The sequence below is a fragment of the Heteronotia binoei genome, chromosome 2 (genome assembly GCF_032191835.1).
Source record: "Heteronotia binoei isolate CCM8104 ecotype False Entrance Well chromosome 2, APGP_CSIRO_Hbin_v1, whole genome shotgun sequence".
NCBI lineage: Eukaryota > Metazoa > Chordata > Lepidosauria > Squamata > Gekkonidae > Heteronotia > Heteronotia binoei.
Window position 1 is genome coordinate 74,581,830 of NC_083224.1, and position 15,921 is coordinate 74,597,750.

At 42.8% G+C, this 15,921-nt stretch overlaps 1 protein-coding gene across 6 annotated transcripts in view; it reads right to left on the minus strand.

The window, feature by feature from the left end:
* Positions 1-15,921, minus strand: part of SRGAP2 (SLIT-ROBO Rho GTPase activating protein 2) — a 329,055-nt gene that overhangs the window by 175,088 nt on the left and 138,046 nt on the right. For all 6 annotated transcript variants that reach the window (XM_060231292.1, XM_060231295.1, XM_060231293.1 and 3 more), the window contains one exon: positions 11,614-11,776. In XM_060231292.1, the coding sequence (XP_060087275.1) occupies positions 11,614-11,776 (163 nt within the window). The remainder of the gene's footprint in view (positions 1-11,613; positions 11,777-15,921) is intronic.

Sequence of the window (15,921 nt, forward strand, 5' to 3'; positions counted from 1 at the left end):
CACAATCTTGTTTTCATCTTTGTGGCCCAATGCCAAATGCAGATGACCTCTGCACAAGACTAGTGAGCCTGTTCTTTCTTGTTTGTTTACGTAGAATTTTGCAGTCATGTTGTCTGTTGCCGGTAGAATCTCCTTGCTGAGAAAAAGAGCTGCAAACAAGGTGAGAGCATATGTGATCGCTCTGATTTCTAGAGGATTAATACATAGTGCAGACCCTCTCTCTTAACATTGGCTCTTAACATGGAAGGAACCACAATGTGCTCTCCAACCTCTTAGGGAGACATCTGAAAATATCTTCAAGTCATGTGGATGCCTACCAAATTTGCAACTATCTAAGAGGTTGGAGTCCTGACTTCACCAGCTAAGAGAATTCAGGGTAGACTGGGCACTGACAACCTCAGCTACTGAGGGTCAGGATTAACTCTCAATTTCAAATAAACCAATTTTGGCATGTCCTCATATGCAGTCTTGCATAGGGAACTACTGCAGTGGTAGAAGACGTTAACCCCAATAACATCTAGATGTAGACGGTCTTCTAGAACCTCTAAGTGGAAAAACAGGAAATTAGAGACTGGCATGGGTCCTTCTTAGAGGTAAGTATGCACTTTCCTTAATGCAGGAGTCCCCAACCCCTGGTCCGTGGACTGGTACTGGTCCGTGGCCTGTTAGCAACCGGGTTGTGAATTGTGTAATTATTTCATTATATATTACAATGTAGTAGTAGTAGTAGTAATAATAATAATATGGCATTGGAATTATCCTGTCCTCCACTCAGAATCTTAGAGTCTCAGAGCGGATCACAATCTCCTTTACCTTTCTCCCTCACAACAGACACCTTGTGAGGTGGGCGGGGCTGAGAGAGCTCATACAGAAGCTGCCTTTTCAAGGACAACTCTTGCAAGAGCTATAGCTGACCCAAGGCCATTCCAACAGTTGCAAGTGGAGCAGTGGGAAATCAAACCCAGTTCTCCCAGATAAGAGTCTACACACTTAACCACTATACCAAACTAATAAAAATAAAGTGCACAATTGTATCACTCAGAAACCATTCCCCTGGTCCGTGAAAAAATTGTCTTCCACAAAACAGGTCCCTGGTGCCAAAAATGTTGGGAACCACTGCCTTAATGGAATCTAGCAAAGTCCTGGTAAATTCTTTATTGGATGCAAATGAGATTTTCTCCAATTAATCACAAGGCCTTCTCTCAAGCAGAATAAACAGGGACTACACTCATAATTTTGAGACATCTTAGTCCCACACTCTCCACACTTTTTAGAAAGCATCATAGTCTAACTTTTACAAAGATCTTTCACATGAATAACCACTGAAGAGAACATTCACAGAAAGCTTCAGAAACCGTTCTCCATCCATGATAGCAAAGAGGACTGAGTGACAAGTGCTCTCCCTGCCTCAGTTGTGTGCCACTGAGTGGAAAATGCTGGCCACAAAATGGAAGGGAGGGGGAGTACTCCTAATGCTTTGAAACTTCTAGAAAGCTTTGGATTCTTAATCTCCACAGCTGACCTGTGTCTGTGCAGTCCCATGTGTGCCTGCACAGAAACAACAAAGATAAATGCAGGAAAATTTCCATGAATGGATAATGGAATATAGTCCATTGTCTACATTGATTCTGTACCCATGTTCACTTCTATATTAAACAGATTTACTGCCATATTTCCAATGTTAACTAGTTGACTGCTGTACCCTCTCTTAGCAATATAAGAATATATTTTCTTCTGGTATGATGCTTTATAGTATAAAGGGGGGGTGGAACAATTAGGCTCCCTAACCAAATGTTCCTAACCCTCTACCACCCACAGCTCATGCAGCTGTGTAAGCTACAAGGGTTGGCCAATATTCCCAAATAGCAGTTGAGAAAGGATGAAAGAGTGGAGGAATAGCAGTAAGTTTACCAGACAGTGTAATGGAAGCCCTCAAATGCAGTGCAGGTACAGCCATAATGCACCTATACCACGGCCACTATCAGCCTGTGCAGACACCAACTGGTATAATCATTGGTCTGTGAATGTTGATACAAGCACAGACATTTCTCCACCTAACTCATTGTGTCACTAAGTGGCTAGCATATACACTGACAAAACTTGTTAGTGCAAGAGTGAGCACTGTTACACTCTGTACCTTAACCTGTGATGGTCAAACTGAAGTTAACATTCTGAGATTACCGACAAATGAACAAAAATCACTGCTTCCAAACATGAGAATCTGGTAGCTTACAGCACTTAGCCAAGGAAGTCCTTAGTACATATCAGCCTGTTTGCTTAATAAACTGTTGTCTGGACTCAAAGGACACTGACCACTTATTCACTACAAGGATTAAGGAATTAAAGGATGCCTGTCACTCAATAATCCCATGTAAGTACCTGCTCAACTGTAATTTAATTAGTGAAAGTTTTAGAAGGTCAAATGAAGGCCATGCCTTCATATCACTTGGAAACAAAGAGTGATGCCACTGCTACTTCAGAGGCAGCACAGAAACACAAGCTTTGAAAGGTCAATGAGAACATAAACCCAAAGGAGGCTGTTCATACCCTTAAACGTTCTGGATAGGATTACTTGAGCCATGTCAAATTGCAGCAATGCCAATAACAATCATGAAATGCACAAACACATACTGAGAGTGCATGAAACAATTGCAGCCCCTTTAAGCTAATCAAAAGGGATTTTAAAAAGTTAGACTTCCCTTCTTTATTCCAGTTCTGATCAAGTGCCCTATAACTGTCAATAGTTTATTTGCTTCAATAATTTCAACCCCACTTTTTCCCCAACCAGTAACCACACATTAAAAAGAGAAAATCCCTAGTTAAATTAGTACTGCCAAATATCTGTGGAGGACATTTAATAACTGAGGTGCTTAGAACAGAAAAACCTCTGGCTCACAGAGGGCACCTTGCAGAGCTGGATTTTTCCCACTTCTTCCTTCCTCTGCAACCCACTGAGCCACCTGAAATTTTGTTCTGGGTGGTCCAGAAATGTTGCATACAAATGACTTTATTGCACATAATGGTGGCATACAGGTTAGGGCTTTCAATGATAATAAGTCATCAGGCAGGTTCATAAGAAAGTAAGGGCTCTTATCCTTTCTTTAAAAAAATTCAGACTGGATTTATGAAAAAAAAAACAAGATTCACAAAATGGCATGGGAGGGGGTAGCTTTCTTGATGTCAGTTCTCATCAGCTGTGCCATGACTGTACATTATACTGAGAAAATACTAACAGTTACAGTAGTCAGTTTATAAATAAACACAGAATGAACCTATCCTTGATTTATGCCCACAGTGTGGGTTAGGATTGGTCCTGTGCTCTCTCATACAGGTGGAACTTAAGCCATTCTAATGAAAAACAAATCATACTGGCACTTCCATATCATTACAATAGGGTGAGCCTACCGCTGACAGGCAATAATTGGCATTGTCCTTAGGTCAGCAAGACTCCTCCAGGACAAGGGGAAGGGGAAACTAAGCAGAAATTGAGACATAACAAAAGAGCAGACCTTAGTGAGAATCTTGGAAGGACTGAGGAATGAGCATCCAGGGATCAGTCCCACAACAGACAATTGTATAATGTTACACAACCTCCCTTTTCATCAGTGCCAGTTACAAGACTGGAAGTCTCAGCAAACTTTCCCTCCTGCCTCCACAGACACAACAGTTTCTGACTAAATCTGCAGCCAATCACAGCACTACACCAGTGATATAAAAACTCCATTCAGAGAACTCAGATCTTGTGTATTAAATCATGTGGTGTGGGATCCTGATGCTTTTACAGGATAACAGACAGGGTGTCATAGGTAGCAATGATGACCATGTGGGACCTTTGCCCAAGTTGGCAGCCGAGCCTGTAGCTGTCACTCTAGCACTCTTGAAGTTGACAGCTTGCCGCCGCCGCCGCCCAAGTCAGCATTCCCCACATCTCACCCAGCAGCAGGGGAGGCGGCACAGCTACAAGCAGGGAGCCCCCACCCAACTCACCCCCGTGGGTAGCTCAGCTGAGGGAGTGACTCTGCTGAGACTTAGTGGACTGTTGGAGGGACACACGCCTCGATGGAAGGCAGTCATTGAGTCCTGAGTTTTAGCAGGTGCTACCCCAGAGGCGAATCAACTGGAGCATCACCAGAGGCCCATTTAGCCCCCTGTTCAGGGCTGGGCTCTCCATGGAAGCAACAAGTTGCTTTCATGATGATGATGATGATGATGACAACTTTAGTTTTCTATCCCGCTCTCTCTGCGAGCGGACTTACGGCAGCTAACAGTCAATTAAAAAATAAATGATTATTTATTTCTTTATGTTGATTTGTATTCTGCCCTTTCCCGCATGTGGACTCAGGGCAAATAACAACAAAAGTTAAAACAATTAAAAATTACAAGCTAAAACCATAAAATACAATAAAAACAAATAGACATATGTCACAGCAGGAGGCTTCCATTGGGTGCATTCTACATATCAGCATAGCAGTGGGCCCAGAAATGAAATAATAAATTAAGGTAAGATAATATAGCATCATGATAGGCAAGGGAAGCCAAGCAGATGAAAATAAGGATGTCTGCTGCCTCAACTGAAGGCCCAGAGGAACAGCACCATCTTGCAATGGCATCAAATCAGGTAGAGCCCGGATCTCCACAGGGAGCTAATTCCACCAGGCTGAGGCCAAGGCCGAAAAGGCCCTGGCCCTGGTTGAAGCAAGTCAAACATTCTTTGGGCCGGGGATGGTCAAAAGATGCTGTGAAGCGGAACACAGTGATCTCTGGGGCGCATATGGGGAGAAGCGGTCCTGCAGGTACGTCAGTCCCAGGCTGCGTAAGGCTTTAAATGTTAAGACCAAGACCCTGAAGTGTATACGGTACTCTATTGTTAGCCAGTGCAATTGGTGCAGCACTGGCCGGATGCTTGCCCATAGAGGCAATGCAGTTACCAGCTGTGCTGCCGCATTTTGCACCAGCTGGAGTTTCTGGGTCTGCTGCAAGGGCAAGCCTGAGTAGAGCAAGTTACATTAGTCCAATCTGGAAGTGACTGGATCACTGTAGCTAAATCCTGTAGCTAGTTGTCTAATCTGCCGAAGATAGTAAAAGGCAGATCGAGCAACTGCTGTGATCTGGGCCTCCATGGAAAATGAGGCATCCAGTACCACTCCCAGGCTCTTCACCTTCTGGACTGCCACAAGAGGTGCATCGCCCAGGGTTGGGAGCCGAATGCCCAACTCTAATCCCCAATGGCTCAAGTACAGGACCTCTGTCTTAGCTGGATTATGCTTCAGCCAACTTAACTGCAACCATCCAGTCACAGCTTCTAAGGTCCTGGTCAGATGATCTGGGGCAGAGTCCGAATGGCCATCCATCAACAGATAGAGATGGGTGTCATCTGCATACTGGTGACAACCCAGTCCATAACCTTGAGCAATCTGGGCAAGGAAGTGTATATAGACATTAAACATCATGGGCAAGAGAATAGCTCCCTGAGGCACACCACATTCAAGAGGGTGTCACAGGGAGGTCTGCTCACCAAGCACCATCTTTTGTCCCTGACCATGGAGAAAGGAGGAGAACCACTGTAAGGCAACCCCCTGAACGCCAATGTCAGCAAGGCAGTGGGTCATTAGATCATAATCAACCATGTCAAATGCTGCTGATAGGTCCAAAAGCAACAGCAGCACTGACCTGCCTTGATCCAGATTCCTTCTGATGTTATATGTGAGAGCGACCAGAACAGTCTCCATCCCACGACCAGGGCGGAAGCTAGACTGGAATGAGTCAAGGGCAGATGTATCCTCCAGGAAAGCTTGGAACTGCTCCGCCACTGCTTTCTCAATAACCTTACCCAGAAACGGAAGATTCAAAACTGGGCAGTAATTGGCTGGGACCATTGGGTCCAAAGATGGCTTTTCAAAAAGTGGATGAAACACTGCCTCCTTGAGCCTGGCTGAGAACATCCCTGATGACAGGGACAGATTGGCAATATCAGCAAGAGGGCCCAGGATAGTATCGCCACCTGCTTTTACAAGTCACGATGGGCATGGATCTAAAGGGCAAGTGGTAGGCTTCACTGAAGCCAAGATCCTATACACATCTTCCACAGAAAGTCGGTTGAAGTGATCTAGAGTAAGGCCAGAAGATGGATGATGGGTTTCCAGACCCCGTACTGTATCAATTGTGGCTGGAAGATCTTGGCAGAGAGTCAAAATTTTATCTGCGAAATAAGTCGCAAAGGCCTCACAGCCAATATCCAATTCCCTAACCTTTTGGTTGCCAGTTGGCAATGTGGTTAATGACTGAATCATTCTAAACAACTGGGCTGGGTGCGATTTTGCAGACACAATGGAGGTTGCATAGAAAACTTAGCAGACTTCACTGCCTTCTCATAGACCTTCATAAACGTTCTATAATGTTTATTAAGTTCTTGACTTTTTGTCATAGGAACGCCGCCACGCTCACTCTAGCCATCTAAGTTGCCACTTTATCCTCTGTAGCTCTAAGGTATACAATGGGGCTGCTTTGGTATGGCAACGAAAAGGGCGCTGGGGGGGCGATGTCATCGATGGCTGTCCTCTAATAGCTCATCTAATGACCCGCCAGGGGGCATTGGATCCCACAGAGCTTCCCAAAGCTGTTCAGGGTCCAGTTGGCTCCACAGGCAAGCATAAATCTGCTCACTGCCTAAACAGGAGGAGGGCTGCAGGTCCAGTCGGACTTTCAGGGCATAATGATCTGACCATGGAACTGGATCAACAGCTATCAGATCCAATGTTATCCCAGCCCCCAAATCCAAGTCCAGCATGTGACTGGCTTGGTGAGAGGGGGCTGATACAATCTGGATGAGTCCCAGTATCTCCATGGATGACACTAGGTCCTGGGCCTGCAAGGATGCTGCATCGTCAACATGGACATTGAAATCCACCAGCACTAACAGCCTGGGGAAGTCCAATGCCCAGGCCGATACCGCATCCAGCAGGGCAGGCAGGCTCTCTGGGGATGTGTTAGGGGGTCAGTACACTAACCAGATAGCCAAACTCTCCTCAGCCTCCCACACCAGGCCTACACATTCAATGCCAGCTATATCTGGGGCAGAGAGTGCCCTGAACGAGAAAGAATCATGAATGAGCACTGCAACACCCCCCCCCCCCCAAATCATCCAAGATTGGAGGAGGACCGAGAACCCAGGTGGGGCAAGCTGGTTCAGGGCAATGGTCTCACCCTCCTGCATCCAGGTCTCAGTCACACATGCCAGATCTATCTGCTGCTCCACGAAGTAATCACGGAGAGTATGGGTCTTATTATTGATAGATCTGGCATTAGTCAACATCAATGTCGGAGCTGGGTAAGTATTCCTAGCCCCACAACTGACATGCTGAGGGATGGGAAATAGGTGGAAAGAGGTTCAAGCATTCCCGTATCAACGACCTCTTCCAACATTTAAAACAATAAAATAACAATTAAAATACATCTCATGGGGCTGCTCAAAACTTCAGTATAGGCAGGATCATAACTTTCTTTCTTCTGACAGTGATTCTATGGGGATTGTAATTCCTCATGAGTTATATCGCTCAGCAGTGTAGGGTGGCAGTCCTCTCCCACTTAAGTGTTAATGGTCTGTCGAAACAGTTCTGTTTTACAGGCCCTGCAGAATTGGGAGAGGTTCCATAGGGCTCTTATGGCCTCCGGGAGGGTGTTCCACATTTCTGGTGTTGCCACTGAGGCGGCCCTAGGCCGTGTAGAACACAGTCTGACCTCCCATGGTCTGGGGATAGATAGTAGGTTTTGTGCCCCTGAACACAGTGCTCTCTGGGGAACATATTGAGAAAGGCAGTTCCATAGATGATGACTCACATCCACCCCAGCTCTTGCTTGAACTCTCTAGCTTTCTGATTCCTGGTTCCAGACAACCTCGCTCTCCACCCCTCTGCTCAGCTACCTGACATGGCTTTGGTTTGAGCTCCCTGGTTTGACCACGGACTGGACTTGGACTTTGCTCTTGCCCGCACCCAGCTCATGACACAAGGTACATAGATGAGAAGAGAACAAACGGCAGACAGTAGTTCCAAGACAAATAGTCCCATAGAGAATGAAGATTGTTGCAAAACTACATGGTTTTTCACAACATACAAAGCTCCAAATGTAGATACCAAAGCAATTGCTAACTGGAGAGTGAGGAATTCAGCTGAAACACATGTAATGGAAGAACTTGGCGACAGCACCCTTCCTCATGCAAGAAACCCTAACTAGGGCTGATGCTGTCTATTCTTCATCACTAGCTCCACATTTTTATTATAACAGCCATCCATTCAACATGCATACAAGTAAGGCCATTTTCCATTCTTCAGATCACAAGTGAAGCTCACAGTTGAAGAGCAGTGGGAAATCAAAGGTTCTATGAAGTGCTGCAGTTTTTGCATTGTAGCTGGATTACTGTGCTTTCTAGAGGAAATCCAAGCAGCAGTGCAGTGGTTTCCGCAGAAAATGCCATTTGGATGCCAAGTCTGTTTTTCTACTAAGCTATGGATCCACATAGGGTACCCTTATATGGGATGACATGGGAACCTACATGGGGCTTGCCGCTAGTATAGAATCTACAAAGATTTCTTTGCTCTACTCCTGTGGCTAGTTAATCAGTCTGAAGTAAAGTCATGGTGCCTTTCCCATTTTCCATCTGAAACTGCACCACCAACAGGACACTCCCCCAGAGTGGGCTATGCTTCATAGAGACTGCTCACATCTCTTTAGTACAGGAATCAAATCCCCATCTTGTGAATCTCTGTGCATTGCTATTTCCCACTGAGCCACCTAACTATTATGAGCTTGCTATTGTGTCATAGAAGGGGCCTAGGGTCATCTAGTCCAGCCTCCTGCACAATTCAGGAAAATCACAAGTATCTCCCCCTGTCCTCCCCTCTCATGCTTTCTAATAAACATGGCCACTCAGATTTTTAAAATGCTCACAGAAACAGCAATATGAACATACTGTCTGTATTGTTAGTGAAGTTTTAATCACAGAGACATCATTCAAACAATGGGCAAACTCTTTTCCTGGGAGTCCTTCTACCTGTAGCACCACAGCCATTTGTACATCATAGTCTTTTGCCTTCCCAACTTCTTGTTACCTATATGATAATTTGGGTGATGCCACAGGGACGATCGATCATTGTCCTTAGGATGGGCACAGTACAATCTAGCCACTATGATTGGGTCCATATCCTTCTGAGTGAAGGAATGATTAGTTGTAATAATGCTGACCTATCACAGCACTGTCCTAAGCAATTCTGCAAAAAACCTCCGAAAAACCAGCATCTTAACAAAAAGACATTTAACACCAATTTGTTTTTCTGGGGTTATGTATTACTGCATGTGGTGAATGCTCTCACAATCCACTTTGCACCCGCTCTTTTGTATTCTCTTTGGAATAACTGAAAGGGTAAAAAACCAATATGTGATAATACTATAATCATTTCAACATACTAGCTAGCCATATGGTGCAACCAAAGAGATTTCTCTGAAGACATATGTTTTAATAGAGTTGAGTTTTTCTTTCAACTGGAAAATAGTCTATAAATTATTAATACACAAACTCACACTCCTCCACTACCCCTTCCAAAATACCTTAGGAAAAAAGGTAGAATTAATTTCATTTTACAAAGACAAGTATACCACTTAGAATTCTCAAGGCTGATAAATTCAGGAAAGAAACAAAATGTAGTAGCAGTTCATGGAGTATGGCTTACACAATTTGGAAAATGACTCCTCAGATAATTTATCAAATCAGCTGTAAGTCTGCAAAGGGTCCAACAAACACCCTCAGTCTGCTGATGTTTATTAGGAAGGCACAAGGTGTTACAAGTGGGCAAAATTTAGAGTACTGGATCCAGGGCTGGGGTCAGTCCACAAATAATTCAAATCTACTGGATTTTTCCCCCCAGACAAAACACTTGGCATTCAGAAAAACCAATCAAGCAAGCTAAGATTATTTTATGTCAAAAAAATTGAGGCTCCCCCCTCCCAAAACAACAAATAAACAAGAAAGCATCCAAAGGAAGGATGTCTTGCAACTAAACCGCTTATAGCAGGGGTGTCAAATATGCAGCCCAGGAATGTTTCTGGCCGTATCAGGCCCACAAGCAACTCACTGCAATCTACTTCCTTCTCTCTCTCTCTTGCTTTCTTCTACATCACAGCTTGCTTTGCCAGGCTCTCTCAATCACACAACAGAGGCACTAAACCCACTCTCTCTACCTTCCATTGGCTGAGGTTCCTCGCCATCCTTATCCCTGGGGAGGCAGAGCTTGCTTTGTCCAGTTCCCACAATGGCATGAGATACAAAGAAAGCACCTTTAAGACCAATGAAGTTCTATTCAAGATATGAGCTTTTTGCAGAGAGAAAGAGGGAGAGGAGGAGGGAGAGAGAGAGAGAGATTTGTTGGGTAGTTATGCCAGGGCTCTCCTGGGTGCAACTGGATTTCCCTCTTTTTCACTGTATTCATGCCCTCATGAGCCAGTCTTTCTCAGTATGTGAACTATTTAGATGAGGAATAACAAGCCTGGTGGTGGATTAGGCTGAGAGTGTGTGACCAGACCAAGTTCACCCAGCACAGTTCCTTTGCAGACTAGGGATTTTGTAGACAGATACTGACCACTATATATTGCTGTCTGAACCAACTCTCATAACAAATGAGTTCCACATCCCTGGTTATAATTTTCAAGTGATTATTGGGCTGATACTTAAAAGCATATTTCTAAGCAGGACTGCACTGCTTAGTCATTTAACTGGTTAGATTAACATACACTGCAGATTGTTGACTATTTTAACAAGGAAATTAACAAAAATAGATTGTAGAAATAGGAGGCATTTATTTTTGTCTCTCATTCAGAAGTGACTAACCTCTCCTACATTGGTGTCTCCTACAAAATGTGCACATATCACCAGAAAAGAAGAATCTATCACCAGAACTGTTTTACTCATATGCAACTATAGGCAGATTTAAAGTAATCAATCAAAGACTGCATTATTGGATCAATTAATATTGCTTTAACTGGATTACAACCTCATGTCTGAGTAAATTCTCACAATCTATTAATTTATGGATGATAAAATACTCTGCTGCTATTCAGCTAGCTATCTGCTAATTCTAATGATTGCATCTTTCACCACTTCCCACCAGATATTTTACTACAGAGATCACTGCTGAAAGCAAAACTCACTCAAAATGCACATATACATTCTTTACTTCTCTCTTTCTTATGTTTAACAACCTTTTATGTTGCTCTTGATATTCAGAATCTCTTGCCTAATTCAATGCAAAGGCTACATCTAACTGAAATAAAAGTAAACTTGTTTTAATAGAGAAGGTAAACAATTTGCAAAACTACCAAACAAACATAGAATTGCGTCAGCTCTATTTCTGACCATAGTGGAACTATTAAGATCTCTATTCTACCCACATATAAAGCAAGGCACTGAATGGTGGCAGCTACATAGAATTTGAGCCAGTGAAACTAGCCCAATCTAAATTATTAGGTCATGCTAAAGTGATTTTAACAGCAACAAAGATATGCATCTCCTACAGCAGTGCTATAGCTGAAAAACCATTTGTTTTTTGCAATAAAAAAAATTACCTTCTTGAAAAGTCGCCCAGAGTCTTCACTGACTTGAACAAACCGAGGGATGATATTATTCAGGTAGATGTCACTCAAGGTGGTGTGGTCCCTACTCTCTCGCTTCACCTGGTTTAAGAGAAGATTCCAGCAATTGACTGGTGAAAGAACATTCTGGTCTTTTCTGCAGGGAAAACACAAAGAGCAAGACAATTATTAGCAGAGTTAGAGCATGATAAGATCTATAAGCACAGTAAAATTATTTTAATTTACAGATCCTTTTAAGAGACTAGAAGTCATCACACATCACTATATATATATAGCTTGAATGGACACTGAAACAACATTAAAATACCACGATATATCACAATTTATAAGCGATGGGTTCATTACACTCTAGTTTAATGTGCTTTTTGAATGCAGACTGCCTAAAAAGTGTGGTGGTGGTGTACTAAACTGGGATTTATACTAACTGTAGTTTGTAATGCTGTATTCAGAAATTCCAGATTCCATTCCCCTCCCTCACTAGAGCTGTCAGATTCCTCTAGGCAGCTGGCAGGGGATGGGTGGTGAGCTGACTGGGAGTTGGGAGTTTCTTTGCATGTTTCTTCAACAGGCCCATGTGACTTCTGATGTGAAATGGACGTGACACAGGCATATCAAGGTGAGCTCTGGTTTTTGGGCAAAAATTCTATGGTAGAATTAGCTTCTGCAATAGAGTTTTTGCTCATAAAAACAGAGCATTGTCCTGACATCTCTCGTGTGCTGATGTCACTTCCAGGTCATGTTGAAGTCACATAGAGACGTTGCTGAAATGTCAGGTGTTCCTCCCTAATTTTGCGTGTCATTCTCTCCTGCCAGCAAGCTGATCTGTGGTGGAGAGGTGGAGCTTGTCAGCAGAGGACCCCTGCCAGGGATATCTGCATCCCTATCCCTCACTCATTTACTGCAGCCAGTCAACAGCAAGTGGATAGCATACACAGTGATGCTTCCCCAGGAGCCCAGCAAAGCAAAGGAGCTCCAGATAGCATCCTAGTATGCTGTATGGAAGTAGGAGAGGCAACAAGTATAAGATGAGTTGGGATTTCTATATGGCAGTTTGCTGTGTACATCTGGTTTGTGTAACAAACCATGGTATAAACAAGCCACAGTTTATTGTGATGTCTGAATGCAGCTTGAACTACTGTTTATCTTGACAGCAAAGAAGCAAGAGTGTTACTGTTAAGGAGAAGCCAGTTTCCAAAACTGAGCCACGCAAATAACTCCTCTCTGCTTGTGGAAAGTGCCCTCAAGTTAAAGCTGACCTTTAGTGACCCTGTGGGATATTCAAGGCAAGAGACATTCAGAGATGGTTTACCATTGCCCGGCTCCATGTCATGATCCTGGTATTCCTTGGAGGTCTCCCATCAAATGCTAGCCAACACTAACCCCTGCTTAGCTTCTGAGATCTGATGAGATCAGGCTATGTTGGGCTATCTGGGTCAAATAACTTTTCTATGTTCTTCCACAAAAGCAAAGTCAAAATATGATTTTTTTTTCTCCTCACATTTCTTCAGCAATAGATGCAAAGAAAATATTTTGCCACCATTATATCCAATAATAAACGGTGGCAGGAAAATACGATTTTGTAAAATCATCAAGCAAACATAAAGAAAAAAAACATGACCTGAGTAGAACTGAATGTGTTCCATGAGGCACAATATGTTAAAATGAGCTAGAAGTCAGTTAATGAGGTGGGAACTTGAGAGCAAAAGAATCTAGCCTGCTCAAGCCCTTGAGAAATTATAGAATCCTGAAGGGGAGATTTTGCAAGGCTGTAGGATTTCCAAATCCCCCTCCCTGATCCTTCAGAGCTTGTGTTATACCAATTTGTAACACTGAACTTGTAACAATGAACTTTTCAAAAACAAAACATCCTAGAACTTTATTTTAAGAAGTCAAAACTTTTGCTCTGTTCTTTTCTGAATTTATGATCCCCACTCTCCCAGATGCACAGCAACCAATTAAGCAGAAAATCAGACCTATGAAAATAACTGGCATAATTTATTTTAGATATTTTTTAAATTATTGCAAGGATGGCAAGTCAATATCACGGGAACAAGGCAGTAGAGTTTGCCAATGAAATCGGAGCTAAAGAACAGCAACCATGGAAGATGTGCATGACATTATTCGGGCACTGAAACCCAGTACATATCTGAATCCCAGGGGATCCCTTGTCTGGTTTCAGAAACCTCAAACCCTTAATTGTTTTCTAAACTTTCTTCCCAATCATGAAAGACTTGAAATTTGCTTTGTCTCTAATTGAAAAGTGATGGTTCCAGAATGACAAATACTGTACCAGGCACCAAATCCCACAGATGTGTGGTGAATTTACAGGCACACAGAACATCATGGCTCTGAATACTAGCAAAAAATTACTATAAACTCATAGCAAAGAATTATTACTCACTTGATTCTAATTTAACCCAGATTTCAAAAATAATCCCAGCAAGGGCATTCCTTCTGCACTAAATCGTTCCCACCCACCCCCCAAAATAGGGAACAGATTCAATCTATTACAAATTTTATAAAAGTGCTACACTTGCAGATAAACTGTAAATCATATCACCCTAAATTTAAACTTCTGAGTCTGAAACTAGAAGCTGAAACACAGCTTTAATATTTTATAGCTTTTTGTTTCATGAGCTTTTAAAGAAAAATGCTTCCTACTTCAGTTTCCAATTTTTCTAGATTCAGACAAAATCAACAGCCAGGTTCTAAAGCAACTTAAAAAATATCAGTCAGAAAGCTTTGCTTTGAGTGTTCTGATAACTGCTTTAGTTTTCCTTGGTACTGAGTGAAGGCTCACTTAACTAATATCTGCAAAATAAAAACAAAAGCAGATAAACCAATTATCTCTCATTTGTCACCAGTATTAAGCAGACAAGCACAGTGAGAAATGCTTGGGGATCACTCGTACTTCAGAACACAGCCCCTGATGAGGCAAAAGATGTAGTCTCAACTGATCAGCTTCATCATAGCAAGTTCTCAAAAGCCAATAGCCCACTGTGGGAAGAATCATCCCATGGTTTCAGCTGGAGCTAGGTATAAGTGCTGCTTCTAAGTAGTCCTGTGACAGCCAGTCCCAAAGCTGCCTGAAATGCAGGTAAAAGTAAGACTGCAAGGCACTGTGTTCTTCCCATCACAAAGTCATACCAAGGAAACACGGATGTATGCTTAGGTTACACTGTGCAAGATAAGTTTATGTACATTCATTCTGCATTCATACTTCTCTGAAGATGAAAGTTCTGAAACCATTTTGGCAACAGATGGGGTGGTTGATTGCAACAATGGCACTAGGAGTGATGTTAGCCATATACTAGGAAAGAGAAATAATAAACTCTGAATCCCGCCCCCATCAAGTCACAGTTGACTGACAGCAAACCCAGAGGGTTTTCAAGGCAAGAGATACTCAGAGGTGCTTTGCCATTGCCTGCCTTTGTGCATTAACCCTGGTATTCTTTGGTGGTCTCCCAACCAAATACTGAACAGAGCCAGTCCTGCTTAGCTTCTGAGACAGCAGACCAGCCTTGGAACCCAGATAGGGCCCTTTGATACAAGGTATTAAATGCTTCTCCCACTGATTCTCAGGAGATTTCAAGACTTCACCAGACATTTCCAAGGCCTTGTGTCCAACTGTAGAATAGAAATTCATTTTTCTAAAAATAAAAAGGTGATTTAATAGGATACCAATTTATATACCAAACAATCAACTTCATGCTTGCAGGAAAATATACATCATTAGAAATAAATGAAATCAGAGCCCAGCTGGAGGAAGTCACAGGTCTGCCTCACACAGTGTCCAGTCAGATGCTTACAGGAACATCACAAACATGTCATGAAGGTAAAAACTCTCCCCTGCTGTTGCATCCCAAAAGCTGTTATTTTAAAGGGATACTCTGCCTGTGAACCTAGAAATTCTTGACAAAACTATTCTCAATTTATTTAGCACCTTTCTTAAACCATGTATGTCACGTGCCATTACATCTTACAGCAGTAAATTACATAAAGTGAATCATGCATTGTGAGAATTAAATGTAGGCTAATGGAGTAATCATTGGAAAGGGTCTGGAAGGCAGAAACAAATACTCTTGAAATTAAAGTAGCATCCAATATAAGCTCTAGGGATGTAACAGCTGTAAAAAATGAGAAAGCAACTATTGGGAAGGCAGGTCAATCTCTGCCTATATGAAGGAATAAGGAAACTATGCTCTGGCCTGTCCAGCCAAGTGAACCCTGTCTGGGAGTAAGGACCACAGGACCTAGATGAAAGATCAGAGTTCCCACTCC